This window comes from Puma concolor, chromosome D4 (genome assembly GCF_028749965.1).
Source record: "Puma concolor isolate L17-30 chromosome D4, mPumCon1.1.hap2, whole genome shotgun sequence".
NCBI lineage: Eukaryota > Metazoa > Chordata > Mammalia > Carnivora > Felidae > Puma > Puma concolor.
This window is the reverse complement of record NC_141679.1, coordinates 66,637,893-66,658,926: the sequence shown is the minus strand read 5'-3', so window position 1 is coordinate 66,658,926 and position 21,034 is coordinate 66,637,893. Positions and strand designations below refer to the sequence as shown.

The 21,034-nt window shown below is 36.6% G+C and overlaps 1 protein-coding gene and 1 long non-coding RNA gene across 2 annotated transcripts in view; one reads left to right on the top strand and one right to left on the bottom strand.

The window, feature by feature from the left end:
* LOC147574954 (uncharacterized) overlaps positions 1-21,034 on the top strand; it is a 641,937-nt gene that overhangs the window by 263,313 nt on the left and 357,590 nt on the right. The gene's annotated exons all lie outside the window — the stretch shown is intronic.
* On the bottom strand, positions 222-1,184 carry LOC112871755 (olfactory receptor 13C8). Its single transcript, XM_025934797.2, has one exon. The coding sequence runs from the start codon at positions 1,179-1,181 to the stop codon at positions 222-224; it is 960 nt and encodes a 319-aa protein (XP_025790582.1). The 5' UTR covers positions 1,182-1,184.

Here is a 21,034-nt window from a genome sequence, read left to right as displayed (position 1 = left end):
TCACATTTTGCATTTACATAATAGTATTTTTTAAAACCACAAGCATGTTTTATTTCTGCAGTTAAAACAAAAAGCTAATAGTAACAACATCCACCAAAATATTTCTGTCAGATGATTTTGAATGCCACATGGTGAATTTGTTTTCACATAGTAATGTTCTCTTTTCAAATTTTGTGTCTGCAGCAGCTTTGGATACTGAGTCACATAGTGTAAATCTGTACTCAGATTCCATCAGAGTTTTTTCTACCCACCATGTTCTTCACTGCAGCCTTTACATCCTTGTTCCTCAGACTATAGATGAGAGGATTGAGCATGGGGGCCATTACTCCATAGAAGAGAGAGATGAGGGCCTCAATGATGTCTTGATTATCAGCATCAACAGAACTTTTAGACTTGGGCTTTGCGTACATGAAGAAGATAGTTCCATAGAATATAATCACTACTGTTAGGTGGGCGGAGCAGGTGGAGAAGGCCTTACGTTTTCCTTTGGTGGAGGGGATCCCCAATATAGTGGTGACAATAAAAATGTAAGATATAGAAATTACTAGCAGTGGAATAACCAGAACAATCAGATTTGACCCTGCCATGCTGATCACATTGATTGAAATATCAGCACAAGCCAGTTTTAGGATAGCTAGAATTTCACAGACAAAATGGTTAATGACATTACTAGTACAGAATGGTAACTGCATTGCGAGAGATGTCTGCACCACTGAGTCCACAAGCCCAGTGACCCAGGATCCAGCTGCCATGGGCAGGTAGGCATTTTTGCTCATGATGACAGAGTATCTCAGTGGGTAGCAGATGGCTACATAGCGGTCGAGTGCCATCATACCTAGAAGCACACACTCTGTGGCCCCCATGGCAAAGGAGAGAAACATTTGCACCATGCACCCAGAGAAGGAAACCCTTTTCCTTCCTGTCAGAAAACTGTCAAGAATTAGTGGGACAGAGGAGCTTGTGTAACAAATGTCCAGGAAGGAAAGATTACAGAGGAAGAAATACATGGGGGTGTGCAAGTGAGAATCACAGATGATTACTGAGATAAGGATTCCATTTCCCAGAAGGATCATCAGGTACATCCACAAAACTAGCGCAAAGAAAACTGTCTGGAGCTTTGGGTGGGCAGAAAGCCCAACAAGGACAAATTCTGTCAGCATGGAATCATTGGTCCTTTCCATATTACATATATCCCTTCTCCAATAGCACTCTATGGATGATAGGATAGAAATTTGTTAATACAGTATCTACAAGAGCTACCTCTTTTAAGAATCATATTCTGTGTCACTGCAGTTCTATATTTGGGTATAACAATATAACTCTGGGGCATCTTTCTCACTCTAAACTCAGGCCACTAGAGCAGAATCCTAACCTGATCATCTCAGGGTTAAGAGAGAGTACATTTGATTATAGGACATTTGGATCCCAAACCAGATTATGGCTGTTCCTACTAGTTCTGCCTCTTAACATACTGACTGCACACCAATTTAGTGTCTATAGTCTGGATGCAGTAGAGAGATGTAGTTTGATTGACAGTCTTTTCTGCAGTGTTTTAAGTTTTGAATTAGAGGTCAATATTTTACATGCAGAAGATATGGTATAAAAAATCTACATTTTCAGCCTGTCTTCAAATAAATTATAATATTTAAAAACATTACACCTAGTTCCCTGATGGAGCTCAATTACAACTTGCCCATTCTTATTTGAAGCATGTTCTCCATGACACCAGATTACCCTCCTATCTCCCTTACCTGCTGGTCACTGGAGGTGAATATTAGTTGCCAGTAAATATGTTATTCTCAGTTGATCTCAACCACTTATAATACCTGATAGGATTGTATATGTATTTGAATTCTTGACTCATGGCTGCAGGACCAATGTATCCGGTAGGCATAGTAGGCCTATCATACTGTTAGAAACCTATGAAAATGTTTTTCTTTTAAAATCTGAAAAAAACTGAGTTTTTAAGCTTTAGTACATAATATTAGTATATTTATCTTTATATGAAAGCAGATGTAAAATACAACTTTTAATATTATTTCATGGAAGAAAGGGCCAGTCAAAGTCATAATGTGGTCCTATATAATCATATCCCTTTTTACACCTCATTTTGGCTGCTGGTGGTAATAAGTAGTATTACCTATCTGCACATAGCCTCCTTGAGCACAGCCGTCTCATTGGATGGACGTATCTTTATATTGCTACAGTATCTACCTTAATATGATAATGAAGTATGTGTTTAAATAAATGATTTTCTTTAATAGAAAGAAATTGAGGGCGACTGGGTGGCTCAGTCGGTTAAGCATTCAAATTCAGTTCAGGTCATGATCTCGCAGTTCATGAATTCAAGCCCCACATCCGGCTCTCTGCTGTCCGCACAGAACCTGCTCCAGAACCTCTGTCTTACTCTCTCTCTGGCCCTCCCCTGCTCTCTCTCTCCTAAAAATAAAATAAATATTTAAAAAAAATTCTTAAATAAAGAGAAATTAAAAGTGCTTACAAAGCCATTTTTATCATGAGTAAATATAATGTAGATTGTAGATTCCTCTTAATTTGTTTATTTTCACCTCATGCAAGGACTATCACTTAGGGATCAACTGTAATAATAGTGCTTTCATTCAAAATGTACACATTTAACTAAACCAGTGATACGTAGCCATTGTTTTTTAGCAAATCAAATTTATACAGAAGCATAATATGTAAAGCAAACAAGCAATTTTCTCTGATTGAAGTTATACTGGTTTGCCAGAGAAGACAGTACTATTCATTTAGTTCCTTATTTACATTTCCTCCTTCAGTTTGGTTTCAGAGGATCCCAGGGGCACCTGGGTGGCTCAGTTAGTTAAGCATCCGACTTCAGCTCATGTCATGATCTCATGGTTGGTGGGTTCGAGCCCCTCATTAGGTCATGATCTCATGGTTTTGGGTTTGAACTGTTCTGAAGCTCAGAGCCTGGAGCCTGCTTCGGATTCTGTGTCTCCCTCTCTTTCTGCCGTTCCCCTGCTCACACTCTGTCTCTCTCTCTTTCTCTGTCTCTCTCAAAACTAAACATTAAAGAAAAAAAAATTTAAGAGGATTCCAAAGGGCATAGTTTTAAAATCACCTATGTAATGACTTAGATATAATAATAATCTGCATTTAATAGTTTTATTAGAAATGATAATAATAAAATAGGAATTTATGTATTGATTACTCAATGTCAGATACATATCTAAATGCTTTTATTCATAACAATCCATGGAAGGAGGGATTATTATTGTATGATATATAGATTTTCCTTCCTTAAACATTTGGTAAACATCACAAATAAATCATGATATAAATAGATGAAAGAAAATTAAAATTAATTATTTCAAGAGATGCAGGAAATAAATTTGGTGGAGGCCAATTCATAATTTCATATTAACTATTTGAAGTTCCACAAACATAGGATAACTTCTTAATCTTGAAAGAAAACTATATGCCAAGAACCTATAAAAATTAGTCACTAATAATTAAGGCAGTTTATTATACATTTTCATTATCTGTAATAAGATAAAAGATTCCCACTCTTACATGGACTTGATAGTCCTGGTCAAAATAATAAGGTAAGAAAATGGCAGAAGTAGCAACAAAAAGGGGCTCCTGAGTGGCTCAGTCAGTTAAGCATCCCATCCTTGATTTCTGCTCAGCTCATGATCTCACAGTTTGCGAGTTCGAGTCCCATGTCCAGCTCTGCCCTGACAGTGAGGAGCCTGCTTGGGATTCACGTTCACCCTCTCTCTCTGATCCTCCCCTGCCCTCTCTCTCAAAATAAATAAATTAAAAAAAGAAGTGGCAACAAAATGATACTAACAAATTTATAAGAAATAATGAGAAAAATTAGACTTCTGAAAGTAAGATCAATGGAAAAATTAGTAGTCCTCTTTATGGTAATAATGAATGATTAGCAAATATAATAAAAATAAATATAATAAGATTAACAAAAAATATAAAACATCTGGGTTTTGACCTAATAAAGCATGCACAGAACCTTTACAGAAATGATCTAAAAATTATAATAAAGAGCATAGCAGATGTAAGGAATTGAAAAAGTATAGCATGTTAATATATGGAATAAAAATGTAAGGCTGCCATTTTCTCCCAAATTAGTCTCTACACTCAATTAAATATATACAAAAATGTAGCTGAACTTTTTTGAGGAATGGGAGTATTCATCCTAAAATTTATGTGGAAGAATAAAAACACAGTTAATTTTACAACGAAAAATAAGGGGAGTGTCCATATTTGAAACATACTGCAAAGCTACAGTAATAAAAATATTATGATAATGGATCAAGGACATTTAAGTAGTCCGTTGGAAAAGAAATCTCAGATACAGACACTAGTATATAGGAATTTGATAAATCATAAAACTGTCAACCCAAAGTAGTCAAGAAGGGATGGCTTAGTAGATCATGTTAGGAAAATATCTTTAGATATGGATAAAAGATAAAAATTAGATCCTGGGATTACCATACGTAAAAGTGGAAAACAGAAGAATTAACAATTTAAATGTGAAAAAGAGAAATTACAAAATTAATAAAAGGCAATATAGAGAATCTTTGTAAACTTATAGTGGAGGAAAAACACTTTTAAAACAAAATCCAAGTAGCATAAACTATGAAGCAAAACTTGGTAGACTTAATCCAATGAAGGACCTCAGAGATAAAGTTAACAGACTGCAGAAGATAGTTACGCTATCTAACTGAATACACTACTAACTTGTCACAAGTAACCCTCTTGATGGAATATACAAAAAGGGGAAAAAAAGAAAAAAACGCAAAAATAAAAACCTCTTTTGTTAACCCAAAAGATAAAGCTTTAAACCAATGGAAAATTGGTGAAATGACATGAATTAGTCATTTATGGAAGAGATTTCCTAAATGACTGATGAATATATGGAGAAATCTCATGCTTCGCAAATCTGAAAAATGCTCATTAAAACAGCCATGCGATATCGTTCATGTTCATTACCAAAGTAGATGATACTAAAAGTTGTCAAGATGTGGGGAGGTAGAATTCTGTTGGGAGCGTACACTGGTATACTGAAAACTCTCTGGTTCTATTAAAATCGGGTAGGACTCAGTGATTCTAGTCCTGGGAAGATGACCCAGATATGTTTTTGCCCAGGACTATAAGGACACAAGCATGAGGATGCTCAGCATTGCATGGTTTGTGACAAAAGGAGTTTGGAGGCAAACTGGACGCCCATCATAAGAGTAATGGTTCTACCACATGAGAGCATGCCATATGGAGCACTTTGCAGAAATGAGAAGCAAATTAACTAGATGTCCATACAGCAACATAAATAGATCCTGGAAGAAGTGTTTAAAAAGTAAGCAATACTGTCATTTATAACACAATAAAATTTACATAGAAATTTAAAATATGTACCTTACAAGGTACATGTATTTTAAGGGACAAATCAAACACATAAGTGCTTAGTAGAATCAGTGATTATGGGAGATGTAGGAGGTTTGTAAAGACTGGAAATAATGTACGGAGGAATATAAAATAAATACAAAGGAATATGAGTAACTAAAGTCTAAGTTTAAAAGGAAACAAAAACACATAAAAATCATAGAGAGCAATATAGGACATATGCTAGTGAAGGAGCTCTGATAAAAATATAGTTTTAGGGGCACCTGGGTGGCTCAGTCAGCTAAGCATCTGACTTGATTATGGCTCAGGTTATGATCTCATGGTCATGAGATCAAGCCCCATGTTGGGCTCCATGCTGGGTGTGGAGCCTGCTTAAGATTCTCTCTCTCTCTCTCTCTCTCTCTCTCTCTCTCTCTCTCTGCCTCTCTCCCCTCCTCTTTCCCTCTTTCTGTCTCAAAAAAGAATTAAGACAAAAAAATTTAATGTAGTTTTAGAATAGTGGACTATCATAAATGTAAGAACAAAGGAAAATTGACTTCTGACTCCATAAAAAACAACACACAATGGATTGGGGGAAAAAATAAGGCATTTAAAAGAAAAAAATGGGTTAAAGTTTAGTTAGATCAGACATTTTGCAAAATAACGTTTTAAATCTAGCTAAAGAAAAGTCAGGCATAAAATGGTTCCAAGTCTTGTGGTCCTGTTGGAAAGGTTATCCTTAATGTAGAGATAAATGAATGTGGAGTTTGTATTAGCCTGATTCCACTAAATATGCTATTCATATCAATAACTCCCTTGATTTGGTTCAGTGTTGCTCTTCTTTTTTGTTAAGCTTATTTATTGGTTGGTTGGTTGGTTGGTTGGTTGGTTGGTTGGTTGGTTTACTCAGTGTGGAGCCCAGTGGGGGCTCAAACTCATGAACCATGAGACAGTCACCCAGGCGCCCCTCAGTGTTTCCCTTCTGATGATACTGAGAAACTGGGCATCCAGGTCACTGTGTAGAAGGAATAAGTGGACTAAGCAGAGGAATTAGGTGGCTGCTCTCCAAAAGAATTGGCTATTCTATTTCTTTATTATTATAATATTATTATTATTTGAGAGAGAGAGAATGAGTGTACATGTTAGCTGGGAAAAGGAGCAGAGGGAGAGAGAAAGAGAATCTTAAGCAGGCTCCACATTGAGCACCCCCAACCCCATGCAAGGCTCCATTCCACGACACTGGGATCACGACCTGAGGCAAAATCAAGAGTGGGACACTCAACTGACTGAGCCATCCAGGCACCCCACCACTCTATTTCTCATTGTAAAGTGTAGTACTCTACTTCATAATAGTACCTGTGAATGAATGTGAATCAACCTCTGTGAATGAGATACAGACTCATCCTGTTCTAACCAACAATTTTGAGTGTACGGGGGAAAAGAACAGAATGTGGACCTTGATAAAACCACACCACACCACTCCACACCACACCACACCACACCACACCACACCACACCACACCACACCACACCACCACAGTATGGCAATGTAGTGAAACCAGCACTTGGTAGGAAACCAGCAGCTTTCCTTGGGGGAAGCCTGAATCATTATACATGTTTTATTCAAACGACAAAAGAAAGTACAAACAGATTTCAAAGAAGGGGAGATCATCTGAGAAAGAGCTAGGGATATCTTGTCACTTGAATTTGGCCTTGTTGAGCCGAGGGGAAAGAGTCTTAGGTAACAGGATGAGGCAAAATGTGTCAGTGGGGCTTCTAGGCAAGAAAACAATGTATCATGGTACAGTAGTCAGAAAAATATTTTTAAAAGGAAGGAAGATTTGCCATTTTGTGTGGTATATTAAATGTAGCGTTAAGGAATTAAAATCTATTCTCCAGGCAATTAGGAACCTTTGGAATTTTGTCCAGGTGATGTTAAGGATGAAAACACAGAAAAAAAATTTAATTAGAGGCATTCTTCAGGATCATGTACTTTCTTACTAATATTGAACTGTGACCTGTGTGGTTTGTAGGTTTGTAATCATTGTTTTTCAAGGCAATCATTGATTGTCTCCTCTCCTTCAGCTTATAGAGAACCTGACTCAAAATAAATCTTCTTTTGGAATTAGAAACACAAGAGTTCATTTTAGGTCAAGTTGGTATTATAAAGTTTTATTTCCCTTGGCAAAAACACAATCCTGCCATTTCCTCCAGGTTCTTAGCTTGGTCCTATAATAGTGTGTGAAAATTAAAGTGTATCTAGCCTCCCTTTGAGGTGAAACCAATGCTCTGTTGGGTCTTTCACAACCAGGTATTAACCAATTGTTTTAGTTATTAAACTAACAAAAATAATAACAACTGCCTCATTCTGCCTGGGTTTTCCAGGTTGTTTTTTTTCCCATTTCTGAGTATGAAGGGCACTTCAACAGATACCCAGAGGAAAAGTAAAACATCCCAGTTAATAAGTCAAAAGATTGATTTCCTGGGGGTCATAGGAACCCGTCCCTTCTGCTCTTCATGTCTTTTTTTAAAAAAAGAGATTTCTTCCCCACCCTTAGAAAATTTCTCTTCCAGGAGAAGTGTTTATTAAGGTATTTCACTGGGTGAAAAAGGACATATTTGCTTTGTCTTCAGTTTTCCCTTAGCTGCCCCAGGATATGTTGGACACTGTAAGCAATGGTAGTCAAATGTACATGAGCTGAAAGAAATCTTAGCTGCATCTCTTATGAACTCTGTGACATTATGCTAATTTTCTAACTTCTTTCAGCAACTGTATGCTCACATATATTGGGGCAGCATTGTCTGAGTTTAACTGATCACATGTGCTAAGTTTATGTTATAGAGTAGGAACTTAAAACACATTTGATTCTTCCTTGGGTCATAATTCGTTGCAATTAAAAGAGAATGAGACTCAAAATTACATTCTTAGGACACCCAATTCACATGCTAGGTAGGTGAGTGCTACACTACTTTTCAGATTCTATGTTTTTTCATACATTTAATGAGATAATCCAATGATATGATATAGTGAAAGCACTTTGCAAGCTGAATATAATATCCAAATGCTTATTCACTAATTCATTCAACACAAAAATAGCAGTAGCCTTGTGTGTGCTAGGCAATATAACTAGGGCTGGTGGTGATGGCATGATGGTGAGCAAATGAAATCATTATAACATCTATTTTTCACAAAGCTAAAGGATAGTTCTTTATAAAAAATATTTCAGTATTTGTTAAACAACTTAATTTTTTTCTTTTATGATTTTATAATTTTGAAGCTTCAAAAGAATTGTCCTAAGCTATTGCCTTTTCATTTTAGAAACAGGAAAACAATACTGAGAGAAGGTACATGACTTAATTAGTGTTCTGTATCTAATTAACTATGTGTAGGAAGCAAACATTGTCTGGCTATAAAGCTCAGACTCTCAGAAACACTGTATTATCTCAGACAGGGAAATGTGTTCTATGTTAATCTTATTGGTTTTAGTGCTAATTAGAGAGAGGCTAATTTAAGTAAACTTGGAATCCAAGCAGAATGACAGACACATTGAGAATATTACAACCACAGATTTGATTCACAGGCTGAATTTCTGCTACAAATTGAAGTACTTAGCACAGTGTAGGAATAGATGGAATAGATGCTCAGATTTTTTTTTCTGGGACATTATTTTTTGCCAAGATTAATCCAAATCAGTAGTAATCAAAACAAGACAGAGATAAAGGGCAGTGGCAGATTTTTGCGCCCACACACTTTATTCTCAAGTCAAAGTTCACTGTTGGGACTTAGGGGCATTAGGATAAAGAGGTGCTGATTACAGTGATCCTGACCCAAGGATTTTCCACAAAGGGTTAATGGAAGAGGTGGTGTACATTTATTTATACAGAGTGAGATATAGGAATCACGTGCATTTTTAAATGTTTATTCATTTTTGAGAGAGTGAGGGAGAGTACACGTGAGCTGGGGAGGGACAGATAGAGGAGGACAGAGGATCCGAAGTGGTCTCTGCGCTGACAGCAGAGAGCCCTTTGCAGGGCTCAAACTCAGCTGTGAGATTATGACCTGAGCTAAAGTCAGATGCTTAACTGACTGAGCCACCCAGGCACCCCAGGAATCATATTTTTTGTCTTAATTATTTTGAATTCAACAATTATTTTGAAATACAGGTGATATGATATCTCAACTATTTTTTTTTTCAACGTTTTTAATTTATTTTTGGGACAGAGAGAGGCATAGCATGAACAGGGGAGGAGCAGAGAGAGAGGGAGACACAGAATCGGAAGCAGGCTCCAGGCTCCGAGCCATCAGCCCAGAGCCTGACGCGGGGCTCCAACTCACGGACCGCGAGATCGTGACCTGGCTGAAGTCGGACGCTTAACCGACTGCGCCACCCAGGCGCCCCGATATCTCAACTATTTTAAAATATTTTTTAAAATATGGTAGTCATAGCAACTATGGAAGATGGTCAAATAATTGCATTGAAATTCCACACATTTGGGACAGAGAAATAATTTTTTCAGCAGATTATAGGTCCAATAATAATACTCAAATGGCTTGGTGCAGTGCACCTGTTCTGCAATGCTGTCTTAACACCCAATGGAGGAATCTAACATTCTCATTCTATCTGCTGTGGGGAAGAAAGGGCGGGAAGGAAGAACAAATGTTTTTGAAGAGGCAAAAGAAGACTGAATTTTATTTTAGAGTGCCTAGATTTGGAATCTCCTTTTTTCCTTCTTTAAATGAGGCCAATTCCTACCTAAGAGCTTTGTTGTGAAAATTATTCAGCAATGGTCTCAAATTTAATGGAAAGCCATATGACACTAAATGATGAAAGCTTGACAGATGGAAAAATTAGATATATCCAGTTAAAGCATATAAAATTGATATATTACCAATAATTTGAAAACAATATTTACAAGAGAAGTTGGAATATAATGTCATTTATATATGTACCTCTAAGCTTGAGGAGTGGCTTCCTTTCTTGATCTGAGTTCAGTCTTCTTCCTTAATAGCTGCTTTGCTTTACAGCCTCAAGTAATGCTATTTTATGTAACAATTTTCAGGATAAAGTGAGGAGACGTTAGTGAGATTTAGATAGCAAACAGGATGCTGTAATTATTTTCTTCAAGTTTTGACATACCAGTAGTTTATTCCTCTGATAAAATTGATAGATGAGTTTATTTAAAATATTCTCGGGGCGCCTGGGTGGCTCAGTCGTTAAGCATCCGACTTCAGCTCAGGTCACGATCTCGTGGTCTGCGAGTTCGAGCGCCGCGTCGGGGCTCTGGGCTGATGGCTCAGAGCCTGGAGCCTGCTTCCGATTCTGTGTCTTCCTCTCTCTCTGTCCCTGCCCCGTTCATGCTCTGTCTCTCTCTGTCTCAAAAATAAATAAAACGTTTAAAAAAATCTATAAAATCTTCTCACTCTCAGGCCACTTCTAGTTCAATATCAGAAAAAATAACTAAAATGACCCATAGATTCTTAAGGCCAACCTTTGTACTTATCTAAGTGTGTCTCTGCATTTTGATTTCCAGAAACATCCTCCCAAAGACCAGCCATTTGCTCAGCAAGGCAATTTAAATTCTTTTGGGGGCAAGCTATGGAAGGGTCCAATATTTGCAACAAACTAATGTCAGGAATGTAAACATGTTAGGAGGATTAAAAACTTTCCCATACTCCAGGGAAAATGTAGTTAGATCCAATTATATCATGTAACTGGTATATTCTTGTTGTCATGCAACTCGAATAGGAACTGTATCTCACCATCTACATTACCACAGTATTGGAAGATTTTAAGACTAATACAGAAAAATAGTCTTTAATAAGTATTGTTTTTTCTTTTCTCATCTTATCTGAAAACTTCCCATGATAAATAGCATAAAGCATCTTCATTTGTATTATATTTTCAAATATCTAATGTGCTTCCCAGGATACTACCATGAATTAGAATGTTCTATTCCCACTCTTCAATGAGGAAGGAAATTTAGGTTAAAAGAATGTAAACAATTTAAACTGATAGTTAAATGTCAATAAAAAATTGAAACTGAGCTTTATTTTCTCTCTAGATTCAAGTTAGAGTTGAAGCATATGGAACAGAAAGTAACCTTTTATCAAAAACAATTCCTCTTTGACTTTAATAACCAAGGTTTGTATTCAGACTCAGCTTTTGTCCCAGAAATTAATCTTTCTTTCTCAATGTTTTTCTGTGAAAACTCTTTTTGAGATAAGCCTATTTTTTCAAATTGGTAATTTCTCCTTAAACTACATATTTCTTCTTTAATTCACTCTAAATCCTGTAAGTTATACTGTTCAGGTATCTGACATGTACTGCCAGATAATAATAGATAATGCCAACTGAGTGCAGGGGAGGGGCATTTTCTCTGCACTTTACATGTATTTCATTTATCTAATTATTATTATAATATTATGAGACACACTATTATTTTCATTCTAAAGATTGAGTGAGGAGCAAGAAGATATTACTTATTGCCTATGATATGTGTATGCAACAAGTTTCCCTAAAGGGATTGAAAACTACTTAATGGCAGAAAATATCACAGCACCATCTCAAGATGTACCTTGAGCATGATGGATGCTTAGAATATATACTTGTAGGCAGATGGGCAATTTTACCATAACATTTAGTTCCTCAATTCTGCTCTATATTTTGTATACTATGAAATTATACCACTTTATTATTTATAGTTATTGTTCGGAGTAGTACTTTTCATTGAAGAACCACTTAAGAAAAAGAGGATCCTGAAAGGAGAAGAACCTGAGTCCTCTTTCCCTAACCTCTTTCTCTGTCCCTTCTGCCTGAAAAGCTTGAAATCTATGTTTTATGTGTTATTCACATTTTTATTGATATCTAATTAACATATAATATTGTGTAAGCTGAAGATGTACACTGAGTTGACTTGATACACTTTTATGTTATAATATGAATACTACCATAATGTTAGCTAACCTCCATCATAGCACATAATTATCTGTGTGTGTGTGTGTGTGTGTGTGTGTGTGTGTTGTGAGAACATTTAAGATCTAGTCTCTTGGCAACTTTTAAGTGTATAATGCAGTTTTGTTAACTGATCACAATGCTGTGCGTTAGATCCCCAGAACTTACTAATCTTCTAACTGCAAGTGTATACCACTTGGCCAACATTTCTCCAATTCCTCTACCCTACAGCTGCTGGTAACCAGCAGCTACTCTCTGTTTTTATGCGTTTGGCCTTTTTAGATTCCACAAATAAGTGATATTGTACAGTATTTGTATTTCTATGTCGAACATATTTCACTTACCATAATACCCCCAAGGTCTATCCATGTTGTCCCAAATGGCAAGATTTCCTACTTTTTCATGGCTGAGTAATATTCCATTTGATATATGTACCACATTTTCTTTATCCATTTATTGGTTTGATAGACACCTAAGTTGTTTCTTGGCTCTTGTGAATAATGCTGTAATGAGCATGGGGATGCAGATATATTTTCTTAAATCTTGGATATATTCCAGAAGTAGAAAAGCTGGATCTTATAGTAGTTCTTTATTTAAGGAACCTCCATATTGTTTTCCTAAAAGCTGAAGCAATTTACATTCCCACCAATGGTACACAAAGTTTCTCTTTTCTCCATATCCACACCATTACTTGTTATCCTATCTTTTTGAAGGTAGCCATTCTAACAGGTGTAAGGGGATATCACACTATGATTTTAATTTGCATTTTCGTGGGGCACCTGGGTGGCTCAGTCGGTTGAGTGGCTGACTTCGGCTCAGGTCACGATCTCACTGTCCGTGAGTTCGAGCCCCACGTCGGGCTCTGTGCTGACAGCTCAGAGCCTGGAACCTGTTTCGGATTCTGTGTCTCCCTCTCTCTCTGACCCTCCCCCGTTCATGCTCTGTCTCTCCCTGTCTCAAAAATAAATAAAATGTTAAAAAAATTTTTTTTTTTTAAAATTTGCATTTTCGTGATGATTAATGATACTGAGCATCTTTTTAAAATAAATGTTTACTTATTTATTTTGAGAGAGAGCACACACATGCACACATGTATGAGTGGGGAAGGAGCAGAGAGAGAAGGGGAGAATCCCAAGCAGCCTCTGCACTGTCAGCTCAGAGCCTGTTGTGGGGTTCAATCTCAGAAACCCTGAGATTAGTATTAAGAGTCAGACGCTTAATCAACTGAGCCACCCAGTAGCTCGAGCATCTTTTAATGTACCTCTTGGCCACCTGTATGTCTTCTTTGGAAAAATGTCTGTTTAGTTCCACTGCCCATTTCAAAATCAGATTTTTTTTTTTGTTACTGAGTTGTATGACTTCTTTATATATTTTGGATATTAATATAGTTCAAATATATTTTCTCCATTTCATAGGTTGCCTTTTCATTTTGTTGAGTATTTCTTTTGCTGTGCAGAAGATTTTTAATTTGATGTAATCCCACTTGTTGACTTTTTGCTTTTGTTGCTTGTGCTTTTGGTGTCATGTCTAAAAAATAGTTGCCAAAATAACCCAGTGAAGAAATGGGCAGAAAACATGAATAGACACTTCTCTAAAGAAGACATCCGGATGGCCAACAGGCACATGAAAAGATGTTCAGCGTCGCTCCTTATCAGGGAAATACAAATCAAAACCACACTCAGATATCACCTCACGCCAGTCAGAGTGGCCAAAATGAACAAATCAGGAGACTATAGATGCTGGAGAGGATGTGGAGAAACGGGAACCCTCTTGCACTGTTGGTGGGAATGCAAATTGGTGCAGCCGCTCTGGAAAGCAGTGTGGAGGTTCCTCAGAAAATTAAAAATAGACCTACCCTGTGACCCAGCAATAGCACTGCTAGGAATTTATCCAAGGGACACAGGAGTACTGATGCATAGGGGCACTTGTACCCCAATGTTCATAGCAGCACTCTCAACAATAGCCAAATTATGGAAAGAGCCTAAATGTCCATCAACTGATGAATGGATAAAGAAATTGTGGTTTATATACACAATGGAATACTACGTGGCAATGAGAAAAAATGAAATATGGCCTTTTGTAGCAACGTGGATGGAACTGGAGAGTGTGATGCTAAGTGAAATAAGCCATACAGAGAAAGACAGATACCATATGGTTTCACTCTTATGTGGATCCTGAGAAACTGAACAGGAACCCATGGGGGAGGGGAAGGAAAAAAAAAAAAAAGAGGTTAGAGTGGGAGAGAGCCAAAGCATAAGAGACTGTTGAGAACTGAGAACAAACTAAGGGTTGATGGGAGGTGGGAGGGAGGAGAGGGTGGGTGATGGGTATTGAGGAGGGCACCTTTTGGGATGAGCACTGGGTGTTGTATGGAAACCAATTTGACAATAAATTTCATATATAAATAAAAAATAAAAAAAAAATAGTTGCCAAGACCAGTGTCAAGGAACTTTCCCCTTATGTTTTCTTCTAGGAATTTCATGATTTAGTTGGTCTTTTCTATTGTATTTTTCATTTATTCTATTTTTTCTGGTCTCTAATTTATTTCCTCTATGATTTTTGTTATTTCCTTAGTATTGCTAATTCTGGGCTGAGTTTGTTCTTCTTTTTCTAGTTCCTTGAGAAGTAAAGTTATTTGAGATATTTCTTTTTTCTTAATATATGCATTTATCACTATAAACTTCCTTCTAATTACTGTTTTTTTTAGCTTCACATAGATTTTGGTGTGTGGTGTTTCCATTTTCATTTGTCTGAAGGTAATTTTAAAAATTTTTTTCTTTGACCTTTTAATCACTCATGTGTATGTTGTTCAGTTTCCATATGTGTAAATTGCCTAGCTTTCCTCTTGTTGATTTCTAGTTTCATACCATTGTGGTCATAAAAGATATTTGGTGTGACTTGAGTCCTCTTAAATATGCTAAGACTTGTTTTGTGGCCTCTCATATCACCTATCCCGGAGAATATTCTGTATGCACTTGAGAAGAATGTGTATTCTGCTGCTCTTAAATGGAATGTTCCTTATATGTCTGTTAAGTCTTTTTAATTGCAAGTATGTCTCAAATCCAATGTATCCTTGTTGATTTCCTGTCTAGATGATATATCCATTGTTGAAAGTGGGGTATTGAAGTCCCTTAGTATTGTGTTATTGTTTATTTCTCCATTCAGATCTGCTGGTATTTAAATAACATGTTTAGGTGCTCTGATTTCAGGTGCATATATATTTACAATTTTTATATTTGCTTGATGAGTTGAACTTTTTATCATTGTATAATGACCTTCTTTGTCTCCCATGACAGTTTTTGTCTTAAAGTCTATTGTGTCTGATATAAGTATAGCCACCCCCTTGCATGGAATATCTTTTTCCATCCTTTCACTTTAAGCCTATGTGTGTCCCTAAAGCTGAAAATTAGTCTCTTGTAGATAGAGCATAGTTGGGTCTTGTTTTTCAGTCCATCCAGCCACTCTGTGCCTTTTGATTGGAAAATTCAACCCATTTACATTTAGGGTATTTTTAATACATAGATATACTAATGTTATCCTATTAATTTCTTTATGGCTGTTTAGTAGTTTCAGTGTTCCTTTTTTTCTCTCTTGATGTCTACCTTTGTGGATTGGTGAATTTCCCTGGTGGTATGCTCAGATTTTCTTCTCCTTATCTTTTGTGAATCTACCAAAAATTTTTGCTTTGTGGTTACCACTCAGCTTACATAAAAAATCTGATAGATATAAGAGTCTATTTTACACTGAAAGCAATTTAACTTCAATTACATGCACAGACTATACTCTTTTACTCCCTCCCTTTTACGTTTTTAATCTGACAATTTATCTCTATTTATATTCTGTATTCATAGCAAATGATAGTAGCTATAGTTATTTTTAATACTCTTTTCCTTTAACCTTTTATACTATAGTTAAGTGGTGAACATACCATCCTGTCACAGAAGAGAGGCTTATGAATCTATATATTTACCTTTGCATATTTTTATGTTTTCACATTACTAATTAGTGTTCTTTCATTTTGGCTTGAAGAACTCCTTTCAGTATTTCTTATAAGGTGGGTCTCATGATGTACTCCCTTAGCTTTTGTTTGTCTAGGAAAGTTTTTATTTCTCCTTCATATCTGAAGGATAACTTTACTAAACCTCAATGTTAATGTCTACAAAATCAATAGATTTTCCCAAAACATTTTACTTCATTAATGTGTTATCTACCTATCAGAATTCATGCCCCAAACTACCCATTATAGACTTTTTTTCTACTCTTGTGGCCTTAAATGGGAATTCACTTTTGTCCTGTGAATTTATTTTATTTTTGTTTGCATTTCTTTTTTTTAATATATGAAATTTATTGTCAAATTGGTTTCCATACAACACCCAGTGCTCATCCCAAAAGGTGCCCTCCTCAATACCCATCACCCACCCTCCCCTCCCTCCCACCCCCCATCAACCCTCAGTTTGTTCTCAGTTTTTAAGAGTCTCTTATGCTTTGGCTCTCTCCCACTCTAACCTCTTTTTTTTTTTCCTTCCCCTCCCCCATGGGTTTCTGTTAAGTTTCTCAGGATCCACATAAGAGTGAAAACATATAGTATCTGTCTTTCTCTGTATGGCTTATTTCACTTAGCATTTCTTTTAATTCCAAAGAAGTATGACAATGGCATCCTGCATGAAGTTAACTTATCTAAAAGAATACACATAAAGTAAGCAAAAAAGTTAAATGACAATGCACTTAATTCAAAGAAAACATCTATTTGATTTTATTTATAATATCTAGATGATTTTTCAACTGTAGCATTTATTTCATTTTGGTAATTATCATTTGAATTACTAATTTCTGATATTGAATTTATTTTGGTAAGCATATTTGAACTAAAAACTCTCACATATTATAAAGTTAATTTTGTGAACATGTGCTCCTATTTCCAAAAGTTACATGAGTAGGAGGATGTATCACAGTTTATTCCCAGGACTGCTCTTAATTGGGTCTGTGGGTCACTATTCCTAATGCACTGGAAGTTTCTTCATTCTACATGTCTCTCGTTCCAGCTTTAAATTGCTTTGGGAATTAGGGAACAATTACAACAACCCTTGCATAACAAATATTTACTCTTCCACATCTGTGGAATCTTGCATTGTTTGTTGAACCTGACCTTAATTCAGAATGCTGACATAAATACTAAGAAGAAAGTTACTGGGTCTTTTAGGAGGTGGAAATAATGTATTGGTATACAGGTGAGTCTTGAATACAATGAAACTGTACATTTTCAATCTATAGTTAAGGCCATTATTAATATTAATTTGTAATGTTAATAATCTGATTCAATAGAATACCAATTTATTATCACCAAAATATAATTGTGAATCATTATTAGTCATATTTCATTATTATTTGTATAATGTTTTATAATTCTTAAAGCAATTTCCTTATGCTATCTCATTATTTCCTGACAATATCCTTGCAAGGAAAGTAAGGCAGTTATATTTATCATTATTTTATAAACAAGAAGACTGAGGCTATAGATTAGAAGCCTAGGACCTCAAACCACAGACTTTGATTTTAGTCCCAGGCACTTTTCCACCATGCTAAACCCATATCATATATATTCCAGTGAGTACTAGATGATCCTCTATACTTACAGTGCATAAACTGGTAATTATAAGATGGCATAGGTGGCATATAAGTTTTCAGCTTAGGGGCACCTGGGTGGCTGGCTCAGTGGGTTGGGCATCCGACTTTGGCTCAGGTCATGATCTCGCAGTTCGTGAGTTTGAGCCCCATGTCAGGCTCTGTGCTCACAGCTCAGAACCTGGAGCCTGCTTTGTATTCTGTGTCTCCCTCTCTCTCTGTCCTTCCCTTACTTGTGCTCTGTCTCAAAATAATAAATAAATATTAAAAATTTTTTTAAATATTTCCGCTTACTAGTGTTGTCTGAAAGATACTTACAAAAATTAAAGCCTGCTGCAAAATAAATATGACATATTAAATTTTTCTTGTCCAAAAATACTACACACGGAATTGCTTGGGTTTAGAAAGTCAGCCTTTACTTATTTAGTCAAACCCCCCATCTATTATGTGCAGCCACTGTATTAGGCTTAGGTGTTAGAGGGATGAGCAAGACAGACGCACTCCTTCCCCTGTGTCTCTAGGTATCTCACAGTATAACAAGATCACCGGTTTAAAGTGCAAGAAGTAGCAAGACAAGCCCAGCTCAAGATGGGTTTGAATTAGTGAGGGGATTCCTATTTAGGAGGGAAAGGTGGGAGCAGGTGGCTGGCGAAGCAGTTTAGGTAGCCTTGGATGCATTATCCGGAAGTTGTCTGGAATAGGCAGTCAACAGTCTTTCCAGGCTGGACCTTTGGCTCCTACCTGGAATGTCTCCATATATCTTAGTAAATCAGTGTCTTGCTGAGTTCTTCTTTATGCATTAGTGACTGGTTTGATCAGAGTGCTCAATTTCTCTGCATTCTCTGACCAATTTCCGAGCTGGGGAGGATTTTGATTTATCATAAGAAATAGTGTAGAATCATTGTAGAATAATGGTCCCTTTCCTCTGGGCACTGTTGAATGAATATAGTCAATTTGTTTTTGTGACTCTGATATTTCTACAGTTCCTGCTGAGCATTCCCTTCTGTTGATAATTTCTATACAATTTTAATGATACCAGTTAGACATAGTAGTAATGTAAAGATAATGGACTTTGGATCTTTCCTCTGCCCATTATTCCAACTGTACCAATTTCAAGGCACATAGGATTCTGAAATAAGAGTTGGCTACACAAATAAAATGAAGATCTTTCCCTCTCTCCGTATCTCTCCTCTCTCCAACTGTTCTCTCTCTCTCTCTCTCTCTGCCCCCACCCATTTCCCTCCTTCCTTCCTTCCCTCTCCTTTAAAGGAAGTTCTGGACTTAAGCTAAAAATAACAAAAATTAACAATCTCTTAACTATTTTTTTCAACTCTAAAATTGAGGTGTTTATTTTTTTAATTTCTTAATGTTTATTTATTTTTGAAAGAGAGACAGAGCACAAGCTGAGGAGGGGCATAGAGAGAGGGAGACACAGAATCTGAAGCAGGCTACAGGCTCTGAGCCGTCCAGCACAAAGCCTGATGTGGGGCCTGAACCCACAAACCATGAGATCATGACCTGAGCCAAAGTCAGACACTTGACTGACTAAGCCACCCAGGAGTGCCTAAAATTGAGGTTTTTATATTCTCTTCTTTGCCTTTCTCTTCAAAGTTGAAATATTTCTATTGTGTATTTTTTTATGTTTATTAATTTTTTTAGAGAAACAGAGCATGAGCGGGGGAGGGGCAGAGAGAGGGAGACAGAGAATCCCAAGCAGGCTCTGCACTGGCATCACAGAGCCTGATGCAGGGCTTGAACTCACAAATTGGATTTCTGGCTCTAAGTAAAACCTGTTATACAGTAATTTTCCCAAATACTACCCATGAAAAATTAAGTGAGAGTGGGGGAAGAGTGACTCTGCTGAAATTCTCAAAACTATTAGCCCGTGTGAGGCCTAAACTTGTGATTTGACCAATGTCGAATCGGGTCGTGATTTTGGAAAGATCAATTTTCACATCTAGTCAGTAATTAGTGACAACCCCATTAATTTACATAGCTTAATTTCTTGTGTTACATTTCTGATAAACAAAATTTCATAAAATCATACTACGATGTCAATTTTGGAGAGTATTAATATCATAGGGTCTAAGCACTCAGCCCATGCTCTGTGCTTTGTAATAATGATGGACACCTTCGTTATCAAAAGAAATGCCAAATTCTCTGCCTGACCCTCAAGACTCACTATGTACCTACCTTGCTTTCCTTTTCAGATGTGCTTGCCGCTACCCCTCCCCCGAAACTTCCTTGTTCAAAAAGGATGTGCTCTATGTATTCCTAACTTTGGCTCAACTTCTCACTTTTGGGATACCCATGTCCCCTCTTTTCTTTTCTTCCAAATCTGTCTAATTCTTCCCATACTTCCAGATCAGGCCCAAGTCTGAAACTTCTTCCTTCTGGGAAAGTTGGTAATTTTCAAACTACATAATGTAATTATATTTATGATATGTTTTCATTTGTACTTTTCCTATATCCCTAACTGAATTATGAGCTTTGTAATGGCAGGCACTTTACATTATTCTTTAGTTTATCCTTACTGTGCTTGGAACATGCCTAGGTTCAAGGTTGGCTATCAGTAATATTTTAAAACTATTGTAGTAGTCTGGCACAAGTTGAAACTACTTTTTTTTAAAAAAATGTGTCTTTTAATAATATTTTTTCTTAAGAGTATATAACAACATGATATGAATTTGGACCTTTCTGTAAAACACAAACATATATTATTGTTATTTTTCAGATTCACATGGCAATCCATAATAAGACGAAAAAAATAAGTATGGGTCAGAAAAATCTGCATACTCTGTCAATTCAGTGTAGATAAAAGCCTTGCTACTCAAATGTTTTCCAAGAGCTTTGCATAAGTACCACTTAAGAGAAATGGAAAATCTCAGGAGCTGCCATGAACTCTAAACCAGAATCTAAAGTTTTTCAAGATACCCAGACGATTCATATGCATATGAAAATCAGTGAAGCTATGAACTGGATTTTTTTTAAGTAACCCCTGTGTCCAAGTGGGGCTTGAACTCATGACCCTGAGATCAATGGTCACATGCTCTACCTACTGAACCAACCAGGCACCC

Excerpts from the sequence above, each read along its gene's own strand:
- LOC112871755 (XM_025934797.2), bottom strand. The coding sequence starts at position 1,181 with ATGGAAAGGACCAATGATTCCATGCTGACAGAATTTGTCCTTGTTGGG.